Source organism: Lagenorhynchus albirostris, chromosome 8 (genome assembly GCF_949774975.1).
Source record: "Lagenorhynchus albirostris chromosome 8, mLagAlb1.1, whole genome shotgun sequence".
Taxonomy (NCBI): domain Eukaryota; kingdom Metazoa; phylum Chordata; class Mammalia; order Artiodactyla; family Delphinidae; genus Lagenorhynchus; species Lagenorhynchus albirostris.
The window spans coordinates 56,372,009-56,396,966 of record NC_083102.1 but is presented as its reverse complement, the minus strand read 5'-3'; the positions used below and the strand labels follow the sequence as shown (position 1 = coordinate 56,396,966).

Here is a 24,958-nt window from a genome sequence, read left to right as displayed (position 1 = left end):
AGCTGGTTACTCAGATAACATCAGCCCAAAGCATGTTCTCCATAGGCACTCATTAGTTCCAGCGTATGGCAGAAACCACCAAATCATCATACTTGGTTGAATCCAGTTAAACCAAGCCAGACAACGTACTGTTCCTTTCACTTGCCCTATGCTCTTCTTTCATGCCATTGCTCAGGATATTTCCTCTGTATCCCTGTACTCAGCCACATACATCGTGCTTCTTGAAATCCAAAACCAACTCAAAACTTGCAGGCTCCTCTTCTGCCTCCTTAAACCCTTAAAGAACTGTGTTGATCCCATTGACACTACTGTATATGTTGTTTGAACTTTTCTTATTCTACCTCTGATCATAATTAATATCACCTTACTAGGTTTCAAACTCTTTATAACCATATTTACCCTTGCTGAGCTGAACCCATTACTTGACTGATTAACAAAAGCTGGGTAATGACAAGGGAAACTGGTTTACACTAAGTCAGAGCACTAAGAGAGTGGAATCTTGCATCTTCTACCAGCATCCATGAAACAGTAACAGGCTAGCTTGTTAATCTGCAAGTAGGATAAAATTTCAGACCCTTCACAGTTCTTGACAATCCAAAGAGTAAATGGCAGGGAAAAAGGAAGAGACGGATAAACTTTCCTTATCTTTTGATCATTAAGTTTTGAATATTTAAAATTACCAAAACTTATTTTTTATTTTACCTTAAATATTTAGAAACCAATATATAACTCTTATATTAAAAAAATATATATAACTCATACAAAAAATTAGCTGGGTGCTACTATATAAGTGATAAGAATGTGACATCTGAATTCTTAGAGTATTTTAAACCTGATCTTATAAAGCAATCAAGTAAATAGCATTATTCCTCCAACTGAAAAGGTTTATCTAGTAAGAAAGGAAAGGTCCACTCACCTATCCAACCAAATCAACCAAATTAACCTCAACAATCAATTAAATGTCCCTGTTTAATTTCCTTCACATGCTAAATATGCTTGAGTGACAAGCTACATAAATTAGTATTGATATGCTACCTTCTGGTATCTGACAATTAAGCTATTAAATATAAAATAATCAGCATTCATGTGCACAGGAAAAAGGATAAAAGCAGACACTACTGATGAGGAGCATAAGTTGAAACACACTTTCTAGAGGGCAATTTTGGAAATATAAACCAAAGCCTTTGGCAATGCAATTTTATTTTTCATTATTTATCCTAAAGAAATAATTAATGATGTGTGCAAAGATTTAGCTTTAAAAATATTTACTACAGGGCTTCCCTGATGGTGCAGTGGTTGAGAGTCCGCCTGCCGATGCAGGGGACACGGGTTCGTGTCCTGGGAAGATCCCACATGCCGCAGAGCGGCCTGGGAAGATCCCACATGCCGCAGAGCGGCTGGGCCCATGAGCCATGGCCGCTGAGCCTGCGCGTCCGGAGCCTGTGCTCCGCAACGGGAGAGGCCACAACAGTGAGAGGCACGTGTACCGCAAAAAAAAAAAAAAAAAAAATTTACTACAGTGTTACTTATATTATTTCCAACTTTTGTCATTATGAACATCAAAGAATAAGAAACTGGTTAATTAATCCACAGGATCTCTTACAATGAAGTACTGTCAAGCCACTAAAAGGTATGTGCATAGCATATTTACTGAAATGAAAAATTGTTTATAAAGCAGCAAGTGGAAAAAAATGTTCTAAATCTCTGTGTACAGCATAATCCTACTTTAAAAAGCTATTTGCTTATATACACATTAAAAGAACCAGCTCTGCATACAGAAATATTATTTTTTATTTTCTTCCTTTGCTTATCTGTATTTTCCTACAATCAATGTTTTAGGTGTATAATTTAAAATATATGTATTTTAAGAGCAAATATATTAATTAATGATTGCTGAATCTGAGCGACTACTTATATAATCAGTATTCTAACTCCATAAAGACTGTGAGTGATATAAAAACATATAAAGAGACTAGTTTAAGAAGTCAGAAAACAGAAAAAGGGTAAGGAGGCAGTTAATTCTACAGAAAACCCAAAACAAGATGGTTACTACAAATGAACATTAAATTTAGCACTGAAATTCCTGGCAGTTTATCATCATAGAGAGTCTGTATACTCTCATACTATTTGATAAGAGAAAATATATTAATTCTTCACAACAGAAAGTGCCCTGAGAATTTAAGAACAGAAATAGCTTTTTGTCTCAAAAGACGAAATTTCTCTAGGCTCTTATATGAACATCAAAATAAACTATACCTTCAACAGAGATCTTACTAAAAATATTTATTGACCCTCAAACTGCCACTGAATTACAATTCAATATCAAGAGGTAGTATTTTTAAGCATCAAAAATTTAAAAACTAGAAGAATGGAACATTTGATGAGCCTTTAGTTGGTCTTTCTATGATGTATGCATGTAAAAAACCTGTAAAAGTACATGGCATGGAGAAAGTGCTCAATGTTGGTTTTCTTTCCCTCTCACTTAATCAAATCTGAAAATTGATTAAGTCAACACCGCACAAGTTAGAGACGAAGAGGTCAATCCAATATACTTAAGAAACATTTACTAAACACCTCCAATGTGCCGAAAGGAGAAAATACATATTGAAATTATTTCAGAAAGCTTTTTCTAAAAGAAACATTACATTTTCCCCCAAAGTATTATTACATTAACAAGTTCATTTCAAAAACAGAACTCAGGGGCTTCCCTGGTGGCGCAGTGGTTGAGAGTCCGCCTGCCGATGCAGGGGGCACGGGTTCGTGCCCGGGGCCAGGAGGATCCCGCGTGCCACGGAGCGGCTGGGCCCGTCGGCCGTGGCCACTGAGCCTGCGCGTCCGGGGCCTGTGCTCCGCGATGGGAGAGGCCACGGCAGTTGGCCACTGAGCCTGCGCGTCCGGGGCCTGTGCTCCGCGATGGGAGAGGCCACGGCAGTGAGAGGCCCGTGTGCCGCAAAAAAAAAAAAAAAAAAAAAACACAACTCAAAACTCATTAAAAGCATTTCGAAATGAACAGTTGTAAAATGGTTGAGAACACTGCAGCCAGCTTAGCCAGCTCTATTATCATAAAATTAATCAACAGTATCCTAATTAACATCTTGAAATAAGCTCCCAAGGGAAACCCATCAGCCTGCCAAAAAAAATGTTAAAAAAACATTTTTTTTTAAAAAACTGATGCATACTTCATAAACTTTCAAAAAACCTACAAAATGTTTCTCTACAAGGTCACTAAATAAAGAGCTTCCACTTGGTGTCTTTAAATCTCTCCACAAACTGATGTGAACATGTAGGGTACATCAATGTATTGATAAACGCAATCACAAAGAGGCTTTTTAATCAGATAAAATAACCACTATGCCCCTTTACATTGGCCCTTGCCAGAAATGAGATTTAATTCTCATTTGAAACTTTTGCTTCTAAGGAGTAGTCCTTTATTTGTGCTTCAAGATAATGTACATATTTTTTAAAAGAGCCTAAATTACTGATCTAAAAACTCTTAAGTCGATACATTCACGAAAAAACAGGAAACTAGACAAGGATAAACTATAAAAAGAAAAATTGTGCCTTTAATTAAATCACTTAGAAATTACAGTTTAGTAAAGAAAGTACATTCAGTTACAAAATGACTTCAAAAAGTTCAAAGTCAACTTTTAAACTTAGAGCAATGGTGACAGAACACAAATGGCAGACACTTCATAATGGGGACAGTATGCTGCTGGCCTTAAGAACGCTGAAGTTCTCTGTTTACCAAAGAAAATAAAAAACAGAACACTAATTTTGCCCCAGGTTTCTTTGTAAAGGAATGTCCAAAAAGATGGAAAAAAAAAGGAGTTCAATTTCATTCTAGCCCATTTAGTAATAGACTGACATCTGTGAATGGTTTAAAACAATACTGTGGGGCTTCCCTGGTGGCACAGTGGTTAAGAATCTGCCTGCCAGTGCAGGGGACACGGGTTCGAGCCCTGGTCCAAGAAGATCCCACATGCCACAGAGCAACTAAGCCCATGTGCCTCAACTACTGAGCCTACGCTCTAGAGCCCACGAGCCACAACTACTGAAGCCCGCGTGCCTAGAGCCCGTGCTCCACAACAAGAGAAGCCACCGCAATGTGAAGCCCGCACACCGCAACAAAGAGTAGCCCCCGCTCGCTGCAACTAGAGTAAGCCCACGCGCAGCAACGAAGACCCAACACAGCCAAAAATAAATTTATATTAAAAAAAATTTATAAAATAATACTGTGAATAAGAACAAGCAGATGATTATCTCTCTTCATTTCCAATCTCTTTCCATTTAAAGGAAACAAAATGTTCCCCTCTTTATAGAAACACTATCCCTCTATCAACTCTGATCAGTATACTATTTCATTTATTTCAATCCTTTTTTTTTTTTTTTAGCTTCTGTGATTATTACTCATAACCATTATCACTGTTTTCAAGTGCACAGCAAACAGACAGAAAGGCTACTATTACCAGACCCTGTGCTGAGCAGAGGGGATCAACAGTAAGATCCGTTGCCACATTCCATAAGGCAGAGGGCCTGGTCTTTTCAAAAATGGGATGCCATGAAAAATATAAGGGGAAGTGATTGTCTAAAATAAAAGACATGGACATATATACACACCAAATGTAAAATAGATAGCTAGTGGGAAGCAGCCGCATAGCACAGGTAGATCAGCTCTGTGCTTTGTGACCACCTAGAGGGGTGGGATAGGGAGGGTGGGAGGGAGACTCGAGAGGGAGGAGATATGGGGATATATGTATATGTATAGCTGATTCAGTTTGTTATACAGCAGAAACTAACACACCATTGTGAAGCAATTATACTCCAATAAAGATGTTAAAAAACAATAAAAAGAATAAAAATAAAAGAGCTAAACTGATACAAACTACCATATATAAAATAAACAACAAGGTGCTACTGTACAGCACAGGGAACTATATTCAATAGCCTGTGATAAACCACAATGGGAAAAAATACGAAAAAGAACATATATACGTATAACTGAATCACTTCTCTGTGCAGCAGAAATTTTAAATCAACTATACTTCAACACAAAATTTTAAATCACTTATTTCAATTTTTAACGTTATATTTAAACTTTTATCTATGATTAAGGACTTCCTTCAAAATACTGCTACTATACAGAGAAAACCAACTGCCCAAATGCCTCGGCTCTTCCCTCTCACTTCCAAAATCTGCCAGTCAACACCATGCACATATATCCTAAGGGCTCTGTTGTTTCTTTCTTACCTGACACTCGGTTGCCACATATGCTCCTACATCAGTATTTCATCAATAATTATTATCAGTTAATTTTAATTAGGGCAAAAATGATTCCCAATTGCCATATATTGAAAAGTTAAGAATTGTACATCCTAATACAAGGCTCCTTCACGAATCACCTAACTTGCCTGAGTTATGCCATTCCAGATCCTTGATATGTGTTCTCACCAGGAAAACATATTTAAGTTTCCTTCCATCAGCTAAGGCTTCCTTCCATTTTTCCTCTACTGAGCTAACCACTTTAATTTACAGAACTCAGTTACTAAAAGTCCACATCTTTTCATCAAACTAAATAAATAAATCTGATATGAGATAATCTCTTCCTAATCTTACCTGGTTTAAATAGGTCAAATATAACTCAATATTATAAAACAAATTAAAACCTACTTAGGCTTATAAGAGATAGTCACATCCTGTCTGCCAGTAACAGCACTGACTTAAATACTTCCAAGAAGCCTGAGGTAATTTCTAAACGTCCTTAATTTTTTATCAAGAATAGTGCCAGGGGCTTCCCTGGTGGCGCAGTGGTTGAGAGTCCGCCTGCCCATGCAGGGGACACGGGTTCGTGCCCCGGTCCGGGAGGATCCCACATGCCGCGGAGCGGCTGGGCCCGTGAGCCATGGCCGCTGAGCCTGCGCATCCGGAGCCTGTGCTCCGCAATGGGAGAGGCCACAACAGTGAGAGGCCCACGTACCGCAAAAAAAAAAAAAAAAAAAAAGAATAGTGCCAAAGAAAGTGGGCCACCTTAAAATGCATCATATTCTTCATCTCATTATTCAGCTCCTCTAAGTCTGTTCTTTCAACATTAAAGAACCTATCATACCTAATTCTGTTAATAAGTATCAAACAGAATTCATGCTTTACCAGGCTTCCTTTAAAAGCAAATAGCACCCCCATTCTCCTAGAGGTTCATCATTCTCTTTCCCTCACACTACATCAATCCATCAGCAAGAACAATTCGAAAGGAGAACCCAACTCAGTTCACTTCGCACCTGTGGATTATATTACCTACAGGCCTATGTTTCTTTAAGAATGAAAAAGAAAAATTGGTTACAGATGCTGACAGAAGCAACATTTATACACATGAAAAGACTGATTGAAAGTATGTAAGGAAAATCAGCAAAGATGATTGCTTAAAAGCACCCTAGATGCTCACAGAAGAGAGTTAAGACCCTGAGACAGAGGGGTACAAGAAGCTATAAGAGGGGAGAGAGTCCATTTAGAAGCAACCGCACTCCACAAATCTGTACCATCTCATCAACCTTTACTCTTTATGTGACTGAATCTTCCAGTTTCTCTATGAGGAAAAGAATAATATGGGAGAAAAACTGTTTGCAAACATATCTTCAAATAGTAGGCTCTAAAATAAATGAAATATAAACTTAAAAACTAAAATAGATATGAACAATAATTAAGTTATGACATACCGTACAGAGATCCTTATATTGCAGTTTTTGGAATTTTGTATCTGTGTTTCCTGCACATAGTTCCACATAACCAAGAACAACTTGAAACACAGTATTATGAATGGCTTGGGTGAAGTGCATATGAAGTTGATCCATTGCTGTCTATGGAAAGAAAAAACATACAACATAATCTTATATTATTAAAATAAATTTCAACAGATTTTAAAAACACAGGAAAAAATCTTTACCAATTTTAGCTACAGCACAAGTAACTATTATACACAGAATTATAAGTGTTGATTATTTGCAAATAAGCCTGCAAATAACCAGAACATCATACCACTAAAGATAAACCTGAATTATGAACACTGCTCTGTTGCTCTGTATTTATCACTGGTACCCATCCTACCTTTTCCCAAACATGTCATGCATAATCACACCTTTGGATGCCTTCTGCCATCATTCCTTTACATTGTTCAGGATACTCAATGGTCATCTTCTCCGAGAAGCCTTTCCTGACTATCCTATATAAATCAGTACTTTGCATCACTCTATCCACTTACACTGATTTATTTCTTTGATGTTTGTCTCCCTCCCTAGAAGGTAAGATACATGAGGGCCTATATCCAGGTGCCTGGAGCAATGCACATAGTAGGTACCCATAAATATTTAATGAGTAAAAGAATTCATCTAATGGGGGAAATCAGAAGTTATAGTTGTATTTTCAAAGGTCTTTAAACATGTCCCTCGTAATTACCAAATGTCTTCCTTCTAGTATTTTTCCCTAGGTATAGCTTCAGATATAAAAACTAATAAAGTACAATAAATAACCAAACTTCTTTATTCTTATTATAAAATGTAAATAGAGTTTAAACAGTTTGGTAAAGTCTTCAATTTCCTTCTAAGACAAGAGACCATTTAAGGGAAGAAAACATTTACACCTATCATGTTTGGATGTTCTCTAGAAAAATGTATAATCCTGTATTTGCAGAAGATATAATTAATTTTCAAACTGGCCTCTACTTCAAATTTTTCAAGGAAGCCCTTGAGAAGTAAGAGTATGTAAAGTCATGCATCATGGGAGCAGTGAGGACATTCTGAGGATAATAGAATCCTTTGAAAAATCTGATAAGTGCAACGGACCTGTTTTACAACAAATGTACACAATGCACAAAAGTTTACATACCACTTTGAGGGAGTCATGATGGCTCATCTAGGAACCATGAGGCTCCAAATTTAGAAGTTCTTATTCGGGACCAAGAGTTGAGGTAAAAAAGACTACAATTCTCTCCCACTGAATTATCTCATAATATACTTTTTAAAAAACCTACATAGAATGGTGAAAATATTAAACTTGAGAAACACTTCATAGTTTAAAACAGACTTCTGTAATGTTTTTGTTTTGTTTTGTTTTCTTTTTGCGGTACGCGGGCCTCTCACTGTTGTGGTCTCTCCCGTTGCGGAGCACAGGCTCCGGACGCACAGGCTCAGCGGCCACGGCTCACGGGCCCAGCCGCTCCGCGGCATGTGGGATCCTCCCGGACCGGGGCACGACTCCGTGTTCCCTGCATCGGCAGGCGGACTCTCAACCACTGCGCCACCAGGGAAGCCCCTGTAATGTTTTAATCACACTACACACACTCTGAGCCTATGAGATCATGTTATTATTGTTAATACAACATAAAAATTTACTTTGTTAAATGAAACTTTTTAAGCACTCTATATTAATAATAATATTCAAACTTAAGCAATCATGAAGATCAATAGATTCCTGATTAAGAAAAAAGAAAACATCCTTTCAAAACTAACCTGTGTTTTTCCAAGAAGTCGATAAGCTTGTTGAACCTTGGTATAATGGTTAATGTCAAAATTCTTGCAGATTTTGGACAGAGCAACATCCAACTGTTCCTGTATAATTAAAAGAGGAGGCAAGAGGTGGTTAAGGAATTATATTTTCAAGGTAGTAAGAAGAAAATATTAAGTAAAACTAATTTCTCACTTTTAACTAATATCTAAACACATTTACTATTACACTGGATTTAATAGTCAAAAACAAATTTAAATAAAAATATAAATAAATTATAATTCTTATTACCAGCTATACTCAAGTTTATTGAGATGTTATTAATCTATGAGTTTTGTAAAAAAACATGCCTAGTGTTTCAAGGGACACAAAATAATTATCATAGTCTCTAAAGGCATTTTAGTTTTTAATTTTACTTAACTATGTTTCCTCAAGCATCTGCTAAAATCTTACAATTATATGAACTGAGTTTGTAGGACTACTGAAAAATAAAACAATCCTTCTGTAAATCACTGAAAAGCAATGATAATTTTCAAGAAAACTACATTGACCTTAAAAGTACATACCTCAAGGTACTGCCCTTTCATATCTAAATGTACCAACTTTGTTTATGGGTTTCTATCTCAATGATTTCATTTTAAGATAAATATTATTCTGTACTTACACAGAAAATTATAAGAATGAAAGAAACTGAGCTTTGAAAGAAAGTCCTCATTAAAATTTTCACGTGATTATTTACTTAAGGGATTTTCAAAGCAGTTCTATTTATGTTTATCAAATAAACTGTCATTCTTACAATTAGGAAATAATTGCATTTATGATCAAAAACTACTTTCACAAAAATCATTTGAAAGTCTACCCTCAACTTTTCTAAGTACTCTCATCAGGAAAACAATAAAATAAAGTATCAGAAGAAACCAAATAATTCTTATTAAGTTTATTTAAATGAACACTCTGCTTTGCAAAGATTCTGAGGAAAGAGATGAACTCTGAATAAATGTAGGAAGAAAAGGCTTTATGCTCACAATAACATAGCTTTTCCTTTCCAGTTTCTACATATTTGATGAATTGTATGAGATATTATTATGAGGTTTAGGAATTTAGGAGGGTTATCATCAGCCAATAATCATTCTGAAATAAACTCACTAAACTAAAAAGGAGTAGCAGTTGATAATCAAAAAATAATTAATACATGGTTAAGTATTTTGCCTATAGTTTACGTGAGAACACACCTATGACTAACAGTTTAGGGATCTTGCTGGATATGGTAATATTTTCAAATACTCTTTTCAGATCCCACAATTCCTAAAGTATTATTGAGAGTACAAGTAAATTACCATTAACTTGACCATGCACAGATATTCCAAATGAAAAACACAAAGTATAGTGATGTAGAAACACTGATAATAACATGAAAGTCAAAACATAAGATGCATCTACGCTATTCAAAAACCTCTGAAAAGAAAAAGTCATTTAACTTAATATATAATTCTTCTTACCTCAATTTGCTCTAAAGTATCTTGCAGCTTTGAATTCAGTTCACTATTAAATAAAACAGAATTAGGTGTCAATCTTTAAAAGAGACAAACTGAATAATTAAATGCACAGATCCATAGTATGAGCAGTAAGTTGTGCTGCTGATCCTACAGACAGTACAAAAAGGCAAGAAAAATAAATAAAAGGAAAAGAATTAGAAAGGAAGAAACAGAAGAGTCATCACTAGCAGCAACAGGATTGTGTGGGCAGAAAATCCTGAAGAATCTATAGATAAAACTAAGAATTTAAGAATTAAATACTGATAGCAAGTTTTCAAGATAATAAGGTTAATATAGATGAAAAGTAAAATGTCAAAAATAAAATTAATCCCTATATATTAGAAACAAAGAATTAGACAATGAAATTTTTAAAAATACAATTTCAAAAAACCAAATACCTGGGAATAAATCAAATAAAAAATATACAATACAAAGTACAGCTAAAATAAAGATGACACCTACATAGAGGTATATACCATGTAAACAGACTAAAACCTTCAATATTGTTGATATCAGTTCTCACCAAAATGATCTCTAATTCTAATCAAAATCCCAGAAGGCTTTTTAATGTAGAAACTGACAAGCCATTTCTAAAATTTATGTGGAAACTCAAAGGGCTAAGACCAGTCAAGAATACTGTGAAGAACAATGCTGTAAGATATACACTAAAATAGGTTAAGGCTTATTATAAAGTTACAGCAATAAGAAAGTGTGGTACTTATTATAAGGATACATAAACAGAACAACAGAATAAAAACAAAGGGTAAAAGCCTGAAACAGATACTTGACAAAGGAGATATCCCATTGGCCAATAAAACATATAAATATGCACTCCATCAGGCATTCAGGAAATGCAAATTAAAACTGCAATAAGACACTATAACAAACGACCGGAATGGCTAAAAATATTTTTAAAAAATTAAAAATGACATCAACAAATGTTGGCAAGGATGTAGAACAAAAGGAACACGCAATTCAATCCTGGAGGAAGGGAAAACTGATAGCACCTTTTGGGAAACTGTTAACACCTAAAACTCAACACACAAATACTCTATGTCCCAGAAGTCCTAGATATGTATCTTTCAAGTGCATACACAGTCCTTGCAGCATTATTTGTAATAGGCAAAATGAAGCAACTCAATTGTCTGTGAACAATTAAATGGGTAAAGTGAGATATATTTATGATGAAATACTATAGCAATGAAAATATACTACCTGAATCTCAAAAACATAATATTGGACAAAAAGAAGTCAGTTTGTATAAATGGAATCATACAGTATGTACTTTTTAAAGTTCAAAACAGGCAAAACTAACGTTAGTGACAGAAGCCAGAACACTGGTTACCTTGGGAAAATAATGACTGGAATGGGGCATGAAGGAAGTTTCTGGGGTATTAGAAATGTTCTAGTTCTGTTTCTGTTTCTGGGAGGTAATTACACAATTATGTTCACTTTGTAAAAATATATTGAGTTATACACTTAGAATATGTGATTGAATCTGATTTTTTTCCCCTTTAATTCTCCCTAGGTCAGTTTTTTAAAACTGGTATTATTTGAATTATAATATCCCAATATTAAAAAAGATCTGTGGTATCTAACAAAATAAATACAATTTTAGAGAAAACATTTTTAACAAAAGAGGTTAAGGCAAAACTAAAATAAAACAGTAAGAACAAGTGGAAGATGTAGTTTAATACACCAAAACTATACAAGGTTTTTTACAACTGTCATCTGATTATAAATGTGACTCTCAAAGTCCTAGCAGCCAAAACAAATAGGGAAGCCCAGAGTACACAATTCAGTGTCCAGAATATCAAAACACACCAGTAACTCAAGAGAAAAAACAAAACAAAGAGGAAAAAAATCACTTTTGTTGGCATTAAGTGAGAGAGAAAATTTTGCCAGTCTTGATAAAGAGGATAGCAATATTTTATCTCCTAAGGAACAACACCCTTGGTAACAGCCTTACAGAATATACAATATGGATTCATGGACTCCTTGTCTTTGCTTCTTATAGAGCCTTTTAATGCAAACTGAGGAGATAACACCAAAGTGGTTTGATAGAGAGAGAGACAGACACAAATGCAAAGCAATTTGTCAGAAAAGTAAAACCAATAATAGTACAAGTACCCAGTTTCTGATGGTCTCAAAGATAAACATCCAAAAACATAAAGGAAGACCATTTTCTACAAATATTATTTATCATAAGCATGCTTTTGATTAAGGTTGAGAATTGAAGATTATATTCTCTAGTAAACACTGAAAATGAACAAATCTTCAGGATCTGACAATCAACAGTGTAGGATTAATACCTTATTTTAAAAATTAGGGTCTCTAACCAGGATTTATGCCTGAAAAATAGCCACAGATACAAATATAGGTTAAGGAAATACCTGTAGGCGGGAGTGAGATTTTCCTTAAAAAAATGATTCTGAGAATTTCTGTCCGAAAAAGAATAAATGAATGAATAAAAAAAAAAGGAATGAGAGCTAAGGGCTTCAAAATAATACCTCTAAAAGGATAGCCATGATAGCACCTTAGCACTTAGAATTAAATAATTCCTCATTCCACCCAATTTAAAAAAAAAAAAAATCAGTATCAACTCCCAGAGTTGTTCCTTCTCCCATGTTCTCTCTCTTTTGATTCATATGACTACCACCCATTCAATCCAAGCTGGAAATTCCAAAGTCATCTTTAATTCTTCTCTCTCTTCATATATACTGGTAATCAGACCCTGATGATTCTACCATTTCAGTATTTCTCATATCCACCTATGCTTCTCCTTTATCAAGTTTGTGTTCTAAATCAAGTATTATCACTCAATAACCTCCTAATGTATCTCTGCAGACAACACACACATCCCACCCTTCAACTCATACATCCATTTATTTGACGAACACCATCGACCTGCATACCAAACATTGTACAACAAACTCCAAAAAGCTTTCAGGGATAGCTCTGAGCAGGGGTCTAACTCCAGACTGGATTTGGTCAACATTCTGTTTGATTTGGCAGATGCATCACTTTCAATAGCTTGTATGTGAAAGGCTTTAGGCAAGGCCCAACAGTCCTGCAGACCTGACCATTTCCTGCTGTCATCTGGCAGCTTCACATATGTTACCTGCCTGGTCCCTAAAGACAACTGAGTTTGCAGTTCCTAAGTAAAGCAGAAATAAAAATCACATTAATCCACTGCTTTAAAATGTGTGATGGCTCCCGATTAAACCAAGGATAAAGCCCCAAATTAGCATGGCACATAAGACTTAACAATTGACATGAAAAATTAAACTTCCCATTCACTTTCCAGTGCTCATACAGTTGACCCTTGAACAACAGGGATTGGAACTGCACTGGTGGACTTATAAGGGGATATTTTTCAATAGTAAATACTACAGTACTACATAATCCTCAGTTGGTTGAATCCTCAGAAGCAGAATCACAGACTCAGAGTATAATTTATAACTATATAAGTTATACATGGATTTTCGACTGAGCTGAGGGTTAGCGCCCTTCACACCTACATTGTTCAAGAGTCAACTGTATTTTAGTCATATGGACTATGTGCAACTCCCCAAACAAACTCCAGACTTTCACACCCTCTGTTCTTGCATATAATGTTCACAATAACTATAAAGTACATTCTCCTTTTCTCACTTGGGCCCAAATGTCCATCTATCTTCCAAATGTCATCTTTTCTCAGAAGTCTTCCTCTGCTGACTGTTCCCTTAAGTTTCACAATGCTCTGCTTACAGCACCCTGAATTTTAGTAGAGAAATATCTGTGACTATCTGTCGGAGCAGACTGTGGCTTATTCCCCAGTGACACCCCAGGACTAACTAAACTCACTGCCTGACTCAGAGCAGGCAATAAATATCTGCAAAGTCAAATTTGCACTTTAAACAAAAAATGACAAAAATTTACCATCATTCTTTCAGCCCCTATTTTCTACTTCAATTAAAAAAAAAACTACAGAGATAAAAAAAAAGGAGAACGTTTTAGAAGAAAAAGAGAGACTAGACTCTGGGTCTACAGGTGCCTTAGTGAAAGAAAACGAGATAAGCAGAGTGGAAGCTGGTTCCACTCCTCTATCACACAGGGCTCAGTTCACCTAAGGCTGAAGCTAGAGACACAGATATGGAGAGGCAAGAACACGCAGAATAATAAATACCAGAACTGGTAAACATATTCTCTCAGGGAATATTGTGAGTTTGGAGAAAAAAGGAATATATATAATCTAATTCATAGGTGAGAGTAATGATTTTTTCAGCTTCGCAATTAAAAAAATGGGCTTTAGAGTTCATTTACAATGTTATTATAAATCTAGATGTTTTTATTGCTTCTATTATTTATGATTAAAATGATTTTATAGTCTATATATCAAGAGTTAATGCAAACATCGTAATGTAAATAGTATTCAGAAATTTTTAAATATAAAATTTATAAATCAAACATTTTGGTCTTATTAAAAATGCTCTCAAAATCTACAACTGTAGTTTGACAACAGTTTGCTACTAATTAAAGATACATATGTAAAAATGTGATTAACGAGTGGACATATTAAATGTACAGCCTTTAAAGAAACCCTTAGCCATCATTTAGAAACCTGAATTCCAGTTATTTCAATTAATCAAAGTATGTAAAAAGGACCTATTCATAAACATTTGGATAAATAAAAGCTACATTACAGTCAAAAAAATTACCAGTTGTAAGATGAAAGGCTAAAAGCTATTAAAGGCTATCTGCAAGTGAAGGGAATGAATCAAACAATTTTGGGGTGGCTTTTTTTTTTTTTTTTTGTGGTACGCGGGCCTCTCACTGTTGTGGCCTCTCCCGTTGCGGAGCACAGGCTCCGGACACGCAGGCTCAGTGGCCATGGCTCACGGGCCTAGCCGCTCTGCGGCATGTGGGATCCTCCCGGACCGGGGCACAAACCCACATTCCCTGCATCGGCAGGTGGACTCTCAACCACTGCGCCACCAGGTAAGCCCCTGGGGTGGCATTTTTATAATCACTATAGAAAATATGAAAGATAACATATCCATAAATAATTAAAAGTTTTCTTTTAAATAACCGATCTGGACACACACTTGCAAAATGCATATAAATCAAAATTTTGTACAAAGTTGACTTGCTGAAAGACAAGATAGTATGAAAGTAATTAGCCTCTTAATGATCTTTCCCTGTTCTGTTATTAAGCCATGTGATTTAAGACAAGTCTCTTAATAACTCTGGGCATCAGTTTCCTATGCAAAAGTGGGCTGGATCTAAAAGGTTGCTTCTAGCTCTAAAGTTTCAAGATTCCATTATATGCTGAACACCAGTTACCCAATTACTACATCTTTATATATGGTTCAGTAGAGTGCTAAAACTTCTGAAATACACGTAAGTAAAATACACTGTTCAGAAATCCCTGACCTAACCCAGAACACTATCATTCACCACAGAGAAAGCCTAGAGTCCATTACTAAGGACACTAAAAATGTTCACAACATCTCCAAACTTTATGAATTGTAATTCCAGAGCAGATGTCAGGCTGAGGAACCAAATCTAGCCAACCGGCTATGTTTCTAAATAAAGTTTTATTGAAACACAGCCATATGTATTTGTTTACATATCATCTAAGGCAGCTCTTGGTCTTCAAGGGCAGAGCCGAAGAGTTGCAACCAAGACCTATGGCCTACAAAGCTTAAAATATTTATTATCTGGCCCTTTAAAGACAAAGGTGCTCTGCCAACCCTGTGCTAGAGCTCAGCAGAAGACGTTTTCATTTGTCAATTGGTCAAAGTTAAAACAAGAATATTTATGTGTACTGAATATTTTAACTAAAATTGTATAAATGTACTTCATTCACCCATTTCTGATTTCGAGCCAAGGTCTTGTCTTTTCATTTGACTGGAGTTTTAAATTCTTAGTCTCATATGAGCCAAATGACTAGTAAGTTGTCTGTAATTTCAAGTTTCAGTTTCTCAAAAGTGAAGCAGGAGCTTAAAAACAAATGCAAAACAATCCAAATGTCAGATCACACTGCTACCTTATATGCCCCAATTTTTTATGAGTTGTTTCATCTACAAAAAATTCAAAAGGAAATTTATTTTTAACAATATGTTCTGTTTTTACAATGCATTCAACTTACTTTCAAAAATTGTGTTTCATCTCAGTTTATTTACTTAAACAACATAAATACAGTAACAAACACAACTGGCAGAAATATCTTTTAGGAAAAATACAATTAACCCTAGTAAGAATATAACTCAGATACTGGAGCAGAATAATATAAATTGGCCTATTAGCCATGAGTCCCACTACACATAACAGCTATCACACTGGTAGACAGTCTAGCATAGTTGTGGTTTAAGAACAACAAGCTCTGCAACCCAACAGATCTAAGTTTAAATCCTGGCTTTGCCACTTATTTTATAGAGCATCGACATCCTCATCTATAAAAGAGAGACGACAACAACACCTCTGAGGAATATTTTGTTAATGTTAAATAAGAAAAAGTAAGGAAAATGACAAGTACAGCGCTTGACACATAGTAAAGGCCAAAATTTTTTAAGTATTATTATACCATCATCATTATCACCATCATCATGATTCAATATTTAAAAGCTGAAAAATAAAGCTTTAGTGAGAAAACCTTATTAAAATATAATTTAGAATTACTGTATAGTCAGTGCTGCCTTAGCTAATGGTGCCTAGCTTCTACTCCCACTCCTATAAATGTCAGTATTTCCCATTCCTGCTGGGGTTTGGGAAGTGAGCCATTCACAGCTTGAACATCTCTGATGGCTTCTGTTTATGCACTCTGTGCTGTTAACTGGCATATTATCCCACAGTCTGCCTCTTAACTGCCTGTTATTACAAATTCCTAGAGAAATAAATTTCAAGAGTTCTTGGTATAACAAGTAACATAACATCTCATGCAGTTAAGCATTAAATAATACTTCATTCTTGTCTCATCATCTAGGAGTAAAGAGTGACACAGGACTTTTCTAGACAGGTGAAAATTTATAACTTCAAGTAGAAAAAAAATCTTAAAAATTCTAAAGGAAAGACACTATTTATGGTGGAATGGAATGGGAGTAGCATCTGACTTTGTCCTACAAAACAGAAGGCTGGAATAGACAGCTGAGCAATGCCTTCCATTTTCTAAGGAAAAAAATAATTTTTCTTTCAATTGTGTATGGACTAAATTAAGGTCATTTCAAAATCTGAACACTTACACCCATGTATCCCATATCAAAAAAAATAATTTTCAGAGAGGTAACTATAACACAGGACAAAGAAATACACAAAAAAGGAATATTACAAAGAAATGATAGCAGCCGAGTCATACCAAAAAGGTGAAAAATGTTCAACAGAAATAGAAAGACACTAATGGATTTTGATTTTCGTTCAGAGACAAAGGATTATTTTTCCTTTTTTATAAGTCCAATCACTCAGTTCTGCAGATAATAATATTTAAATAAACATAATATAGTAAATATGATTTCTATTAGGTTAGTTTTTTTAGAAGTAACCGGTTGGAAAACGCACAGATTTAATTATAGTTGTGAAAAGAATATAAACATTATAAACTTGACCAAGTAAAAATAAGAGTTTCACTAACAAAACTTGGAAGATGGAGAAGCAAATAGAAGGAAAATGTATACCAAACACCTATCTCTTATTGATTTTTATTATGGGGAGTAAACAGTCAGAGCATCAACAACTATCTACAGTGATAAATCAGGAAAAAGATATTCTCATGTAGTTAAATTACAGTGAACTCTATTAGGAAAAAAATTAATAAGCTGTAAAAACAGTTTATACTAGGTAGTAGGAAAGGGAATGATGGGTGGGCAGAAAGAAAAGCCTTTACCTTTTAAGATGTTTTGTTCAAGTATTATATTTTGTGTAGATTTCACTTTAATTTTAAATGGCACTGTGTGGGGGAGGAAGCCAGAGGAAAAGAAGTTAAGATAAAACATAAGGAATGCAGGTAGTGTCCAAATAACATGGTATCAATAACTCAGCCCAAGCCAATCAAGCAACAGGGACTTCAGATCTACATATGGGTGTAGCTAAGCAGGCCTGGTGATCCTGCACAAACACTCACTGCTCAACACTGCTCCAGGTAAGGTTCCTGCACTCCCCCTGCCTGAGTCTAGAGAAAGAGAGCAGGCACTGCTTGCTAAGATGAAATCAAGGGCAACAGGGGAAGAATAGTCCCAAGTACTGCTGTATTTGTACCTAAAAGCTGTGCTCATTATTCTGTGATTTAAAGTTCTAAAACCTGCAATTTTCTTTCAACTGCCAAGATCGTCTTCAGAGAAAAAAATAAAACGGTATTTTAAAGATTATGAGAAATTAAATCCATCTGTGTATGTTAAAATGTAGTATTCAACAAACTAGTTCAGTTGGTATACAAACTTTTCAGAGCATAATCCAGCATGCTCTCAGGTACATTCCAGTCGTTTCTTTCAAATGAAATTTTAAAAAATAAAGAAGTTCTGACTTTTAATAACTTTTCTTGAAACTAATTTAGATAAATGTCAAGTGATAAAGAAATTAAATGCTTCATTCAGACGTATTTTAACATAAACACACTGATTCTTATTCCCAGTAAATCCCAACTATATAACTCTGTCAATCAACTCAAGAAATGTCAAATAATGTAAAAATGGACCCTGTCAGTTATCAAAGTGAACAAAACTGGTGTTACAGTATCTTTTACTAAAGATGCTGAAACACAGCACATCTCAAGGAAGACACAAGGTATTGAAGAGCTACCAGTTTTCTTTCATTTTTCAATTAACTGGGTATACCAAATTGCTTGGTACTTCACGTATTAAACTACATAGTCATATAACCTGAGACTTACTAGGTAAACAGTCAATGCCTCTTTATGCAGAAGCAAATTTGTGAATTCTCTTTTTTTCTATTTTCAGAATCATAAGAGTCAACCCTCAGTTGTTCCATGTAATCTACTCCTAAGACCACAGAGTCTCTGCCTTTTACCAAGTACTTTATTTCCAATAAAGGAGCAATGTGACTAGGAAAGAAAAGAGGAACATATAATCTACTAAAGAAAAATTAAGAAGTGCATGAGTAGATACACTGTACATATGACTTTGCCTGCAACATAAAAACAGAAAAACAAACACCACACAAGAATTCAGAAACGCTCAGAATCATGGAATGATCCTCTTAAAGGACATTTCTAAAAAAGAATATATTTCTTGATTCTCTAACCATCAACAGGAATAAAAATACATTTAAATGTTAAAGAAAATAAGAGTGTGAATTCAGTTGGAAATAACTATTCCTATGATTACCAGAGTGTCAAATGACTTTTCACTCTGATGCACTCAGGTCCAAGCAAAGATTGAATCTTGCCTTTGCTAAATTCCACAGATCCAGGTAAATTAAAAGAATGTTTAAAGTGTTGGTGAATTATGTGTGAACAGACCAAATGAAAGAGCTCAAGAACAGGTTCAATACTGATTGTATTCAGTAGACCAGAGGAAAAAGAGCAAAACAAAAATAAATGCACAGAATAAGAAAGGGGCATCTAATTAATAAAGACAAAAATAAAAGGAAATTAGAATAAAATTCCTTTCATTTTTGTGGACTCAATCTGTGCCACGTATCAACTAATTCTATTTCTATTTCCTATATCACATTATCTACAAGAAGTGAACAAACCTACGTTCTCCCAACTAGGAGCTAACGGGTGAAATAAGAGGTGAAGGGAGAAGGTGAATGGTGGCAGGCAAAGGAAACACTGCTCTATGTGGGGGAGAAGAATTGCTGGTGGAGGGCCTATCATCACCACCAAGCATTTCCAACTAACAGCTCTGCTTTCGGAGCCACCCTAATGTTGTCACTAAATCACCAAGTTAAAAACACAACTGTAACAGATTTCCGGGAAGTCTAAGATAAAATCCCACTACAATGAATTCCTTAGGACATTTTAATGTATCTGTGCATGTATTTTTACCTATTTTCAGAATATAAGACAAACTTTTCTTATTACAGCATGTATGACTCATATATGTAAACATAGCATGCTGCTTATATACCGTATTATCTAAAATAAAACAATGATTAATTTAAATCATCATTACAGATCTTTCTGATCAAAACTTTTTATCAGGTCAGATAACTCCTCCACATATCACTATATACATAAAAATGAAAAAGTGCTTAGAAGCCACTTCACACTAACTTGAAAAAGCCCAAATAAGGATTTCTTTCAGTTTTTTATAGTTAACTCTCACCAAGTAAGATATTTACTTTAACAAACCTAAAACAAAAATTTTAATTAATGGAAAAAATGAAGTGTCAACATGTCACCTGCACCCTCAATCTCCTGCCAACAAATTTCCAAACTCATTCTTTCCTATTATAATAGAATGGTGACTTTTTCGAAGTCAATCTCTCCAATAATCCCTACGAAGCTTTATTATTACGTTCTCTGTCCTATTTTTAACCTCTCACTCTTTCTCATTGATTTTCAAATATTCAGGTTGCTCCTTCTCAATTCCACATCTCTCCTCCATATAAAATTTCCTCATCCTACACTTACACTTCAACCAAATCTGTCCCTAACAAGGTCAACTCTGATATCTTTGTTGCTATAAATGCTATAGATATTTTCGTCCTCATTTTGCTTGGCATCTCTGCAACAAAGACTTCATCATGATACCCGTAATCTCGTATCTACAACACCTCATACCTTGGTTTAGCTAATCCCTCCTGTACCTCCTTCAGGTCCTCCTTAGTCTTGACCCCCTAAGGAAAATTAGATCCCAATGCTTCCACCGTATGCTCAACTTCCTTCTCTATAAAGCCCCATTCCACTTGGGCCTACTTCAATCCAAATCCATCTTGATAGACTAAGCACTCTAGAAAACCATGGATTATACTGATTACATTATATGTGGTTCATCACTATACAGCCAATTCCAAAACAAACCACCTAGCATATAATAAACGCTCAGTAAATACAAAACTGCCTGAAGTATTTTGAGCCAATTATAAATAAGCTTTTCTCATTCTAACAGATTTACCACCACGAAATGAACTAAATGAGTGCTATGCTTCTTCAGGAGCCAGAAGGCCTTGCTAGAAATTTTCAAGTATATTCAACATATTAGAGCTTATTCACCCAACTTAATAAGTATAAATGACATAATCAAGTTTTTAATAGTGACAGTTAATCACTCTCAAAATGGATAAAATCAAAATATTACTGGTACTACCCAACTATGCACTTCTTAATCAAATAAAAAGTGGTCGCTTCAATATACATAATCCTAAAGAAAAAAAAATATCATCTCTAGGGGGAAAATACCTAGTTATTCTATACCCAGCACAGACCTATGATGTGAGAGTATATTAAAAGAAAAAATTTAATCCAAAGCTGTATTAATGTTTTGTCCTTTCATAATCCTTTTATTTTTTTCAGATACTAGCAATCAACATCTACAATATCAGTGCATCCTGCTCACTGAGTGCCAGATTCTCCATACAGGGGAGACTAAGGGACTCATTCTAGGCTAAGTATGAATTTAATTTGAAACTGGGTTTCCTTGGCAAGCTCACTATTTTCCCTAGGTTTTATATTTATTTTTGATGCTTTTAGAGGAATGGCGGAAATTACACTTGAGGATTAGAGATTCCTCAAGGTACTGTCACAACTAATGCAAAACCTTCATTTTAAGCAGACCAAAATCCATTAATAAAGTTAGAACTAAGAGCAGAGGATGCAGCAGCTATTTTTACATTGTACATTTTATAAATAAACAGAAGATATAATACATTAAATACATAATCACTTAAATATTACAAAGATGACTCCTACATAAAGTGAAATCACTTTAAATTTTCCAAAAGAATTCTTATCATGATGAGCCAACAATTGAACCATCTGGATCTGAAAAGCAAACTGCAACAGAACTCTCAATATTTATAATCTGGGCATAGTTAAGGAGGAAGAATTCTCAAGAGCTGCAATGGAGACATGAACAGATGAATTTATTCTCTACTACTCCATAAAAATGAAATCAATAAGATTGGAAAAAATATGAAAAAAAGAGTTTCAATGAGGTGACAAGAAACAGGATTAGAAAGTAGCTGATCTTTCAAACCTTAAGAATTGTTATTTATAATTTTACTGTGTTGCTCATTTACAAATAAGAAGGCTAAACTAGAACATAGCACTTAATATTAATATTCAGTGTTTATTACCATTGTATGTTACACAACTCCTATATAAAAACTGACAATAAAGTCAGCTTTAAAAATTTTACATCACCTTACCTTATGCAACTATAATGTTTAAAAGTGCTGGCAGCTTTCTGACATTCCAGGCACAGCTGAATAGCTCCTGGATAGTCTTCCTCCTGAATCAACAACAGAAGTCATTAGGCTGGAAACATTTTTCTTAAAGCTTCTGAAAAAGAAAAATCTCTGTTCATACTCTACCCAAAGTTACAGCACCAGAAAATTTTAATTCCTCTCAAATAAGGATCATAATACCAACAACAGATAAATAGTAAAATACACCAAAATAGTAAAATATAACAAAGCAACTACCTCCAGGCCTAAAATGTTTCCATGAAAAAAATATGCTGTTCCCTTAAAAACACAGTAATAGCCCTCTGAGACCATGACATGTAGATAAAGCCTACAAAGAAGTACAAGCTGCTTCAGAGGGAAGGAGTTCTTTAACTGTTAACATTCTTCTTTCAGTAATGTTTATAGAAAATGTTCCAAATCAGTATGCATTCTACTTGTAATCAACATTCAACAGTTCTACTATCATAAATCTATAAATATTCTTAAACAAATAAATTTGGAAAAAAGTGAAATATTCATTAATGGCCCCAAATATTCCTAAACAGTAATTTAATGGCAAATGAATTTTTCATTTCTCAAACCCTAGTTTTAGTGGTAATAGTTTAGAAGTAATACAGTGATTATACAGAAAATCATTAAAAAAAGTTCCTGAAGTTCATATCTAAATTCAACAAAGGCAATTCAAACCACAGGGGATGCTGAGATGATGACAAAGTACCTACCCAAAGGTGCTCGAGTATTATGGGGAAACACGTAATACATTAGGCTTTGGTGAAACTTATAGCGGAAGTATACAGACAATGCTAAGAAAGCATCAAACAGAAAACAGATAGCTCACTCAGAAAATCAATTAATATATGAGACACCAAACATAACTAATCTATGACATACTCCTCAAATCACTACTTTATGTTAGACACAAAAGATAATTTCATTGCTATTTGGGCACAGATATAATCAAAAGATACTGAAGTTAACACTCCCACATTGCTACAAACTGAACATTTCCCCCAATAATTTTTTCTAAATGAATTTTTTCTAAATATCATATCAATAGAAGAAGATGCACTACAGCAAGTTCCTTTACATGTCTAAAAATGCTCTTCATACCATATACCAATTTGAGAAAAATGCACATCTGAATTTTTTTCACAATAATTCTCTATTTAATATTATTAGGATCACCAAATTTCCAAGCCTTGTAAACTTACCTCCAGCATTTCACTTAAGCGGACATCTGTTCTTTGCTGAAAAGAACATAAATCAAAAGGTAAAATCTGTTTCAACCATAAAATTAAGCTTTAACTTTTAAAAAGTAACCTGTATATACCAATGTTTTTATAGTTCTCAGAGATTTCAGAAGTCCAATCAGCAACTGACGTTTCCTTTGATTTGCAAGAAGGCCTAAACTAGCTTGAGTAAAACCTTCCTTTGCAATATTCAAGTGTCTGTAAAAGTGAAAAATAAATAGTTAAGTTTTTCTAGTATAATAAGAACACTATCCACACAGAACAATTAGGCAATTAATGAGATAGTATCCTGAATTGCTCTTAAATTTGGGGACTGTGAGCACTATTTGACAAATTTATTCAACGGCTCAAACTAAACCAGCATTACTTGAAGCATGGTGGGTGGTCTGATACCAATCTTCAAACTGTTACTGATCTACCACAAAAGTACAGAAATTGAGAATAAGCATTTAAAAACATGTAGAAGAAAAGTTGACAAAACAATTTTATGCTTGATGAATCTAATAATAAAAAAAATTTTTAAACACACAGAGCAAAAGTTAACACAATAATTTTATGCTTGATGAATCTGATAATAGAAAAAATGAGACTATTTTATATGTGTTTGGTTGGGTCTTTTTAAATTCATTTTCCTAGAAATTTGTTTTTATTGCATTTTACAAAAACAATAGTCTGTAACAAGTTGGAAATTAAAAAAGAAAAAAAAAAAGAAAACTGGTTCTTCACCAAAGACAGTTTGAGAAGCACGGATTTAAGCAACACAAAAATAATAATATTTTTAATCCATAACAAGATTTAAAGACATTTCTCACAGACCTTCTTAGTGCAGTTTTTAGACCATTATATATGTTCAGTTAATGAATGGCATTCTATAAACCGCAATCATCATAAAAAAATCAATTTTCCATGACAGTTTCAGAGTTTCTCTTAAATGTTACTCAGCTTGAACAAAGTATCATCAAATGCAATACCTCCTCCCATTTGTGCAGATAACAGCAGCTAACTGAAGACCTGTCTGTAATGAGGTAACTCTTTCAAGTTCCTATGGAAAGATTAGGTGTAGGTTACTGTTTGAAGCATTTTATTTTTCTTTCTTATTGGTATGGTTCTCTAACAAAAACTTTAGTGGGCTTCAAAGAAAAGCCTGCTTGGAAAACAAAGTAGCAACAAAAATACCTGAACTTGAACATTGTTGGTATATTTTTCCACAAAATTATTTTAAATAACCACTTTCAATTGATTTTCACAATGGCATGTAACAAAATATTTAGGCAGTATTGTTTATAAGGAAATCTAGACCCAACCTCTTTAGACGGGCGTAAATAAACACTAATAATA

At 34.6% G+C, this 24,958-nt stretch overlaps 1 protein-coding gene across 7 annotated transcripts in view; it reads right to left on the bottom strand.

The window, feature by feature from the left end:
- VPS50 (VPS50 subunit of EARP/GARPII complex) overlaps positions 1 to 24,958 on the bottom strand; it is a 139,358-nt gene that overhangs the window by 88,447 nt on the left and 25,953 nt on the right. For 6 of the 7 annotated variants that reach the window (XR_009541988.1, XR_009541990.1, XR_009541989.1 and 3 more), the window contains 7 exons: positions 24,592 to 24,662; positions 23,701 to 23,818; positions 23,582 to 23,617; positions 22,332 to 22,414; positions 9,990 to 10,032; positions 8,496 to 8,594; positions 6,708 to 6,848 (listed from right to left, as the gene is read on the bottom strand). Coding sequence is in view for 3 of the 7 variants with exons in the window: in XM_060157044.1 (XP_060013027.1) it covers positions 6,708 to 6,848; positions 8,496 to 8,594; positions 9,990 to 10,032; positions 22,332 to 22,414; positions 23,582 to 23,617; positions 23,701 to 23,818; positions 24,592 to 24,662 (591 nt within the window). In the remaining 4 variants the exon portion in view is untranslated. The remainder of the gene's footprint in view (positions 1 to 6,707; positions 6,849 to 8,495; positions 8,595 to 9,989; positions 10,033 to 22,331; positions 22,415 to 23,581; positions 23,618 to 23,700; positions 23,819 to 24,591; positions 24,663 to 24,958) is intronic. The other variant, XM_060157045.1, reaches the window with a different exon arrangement.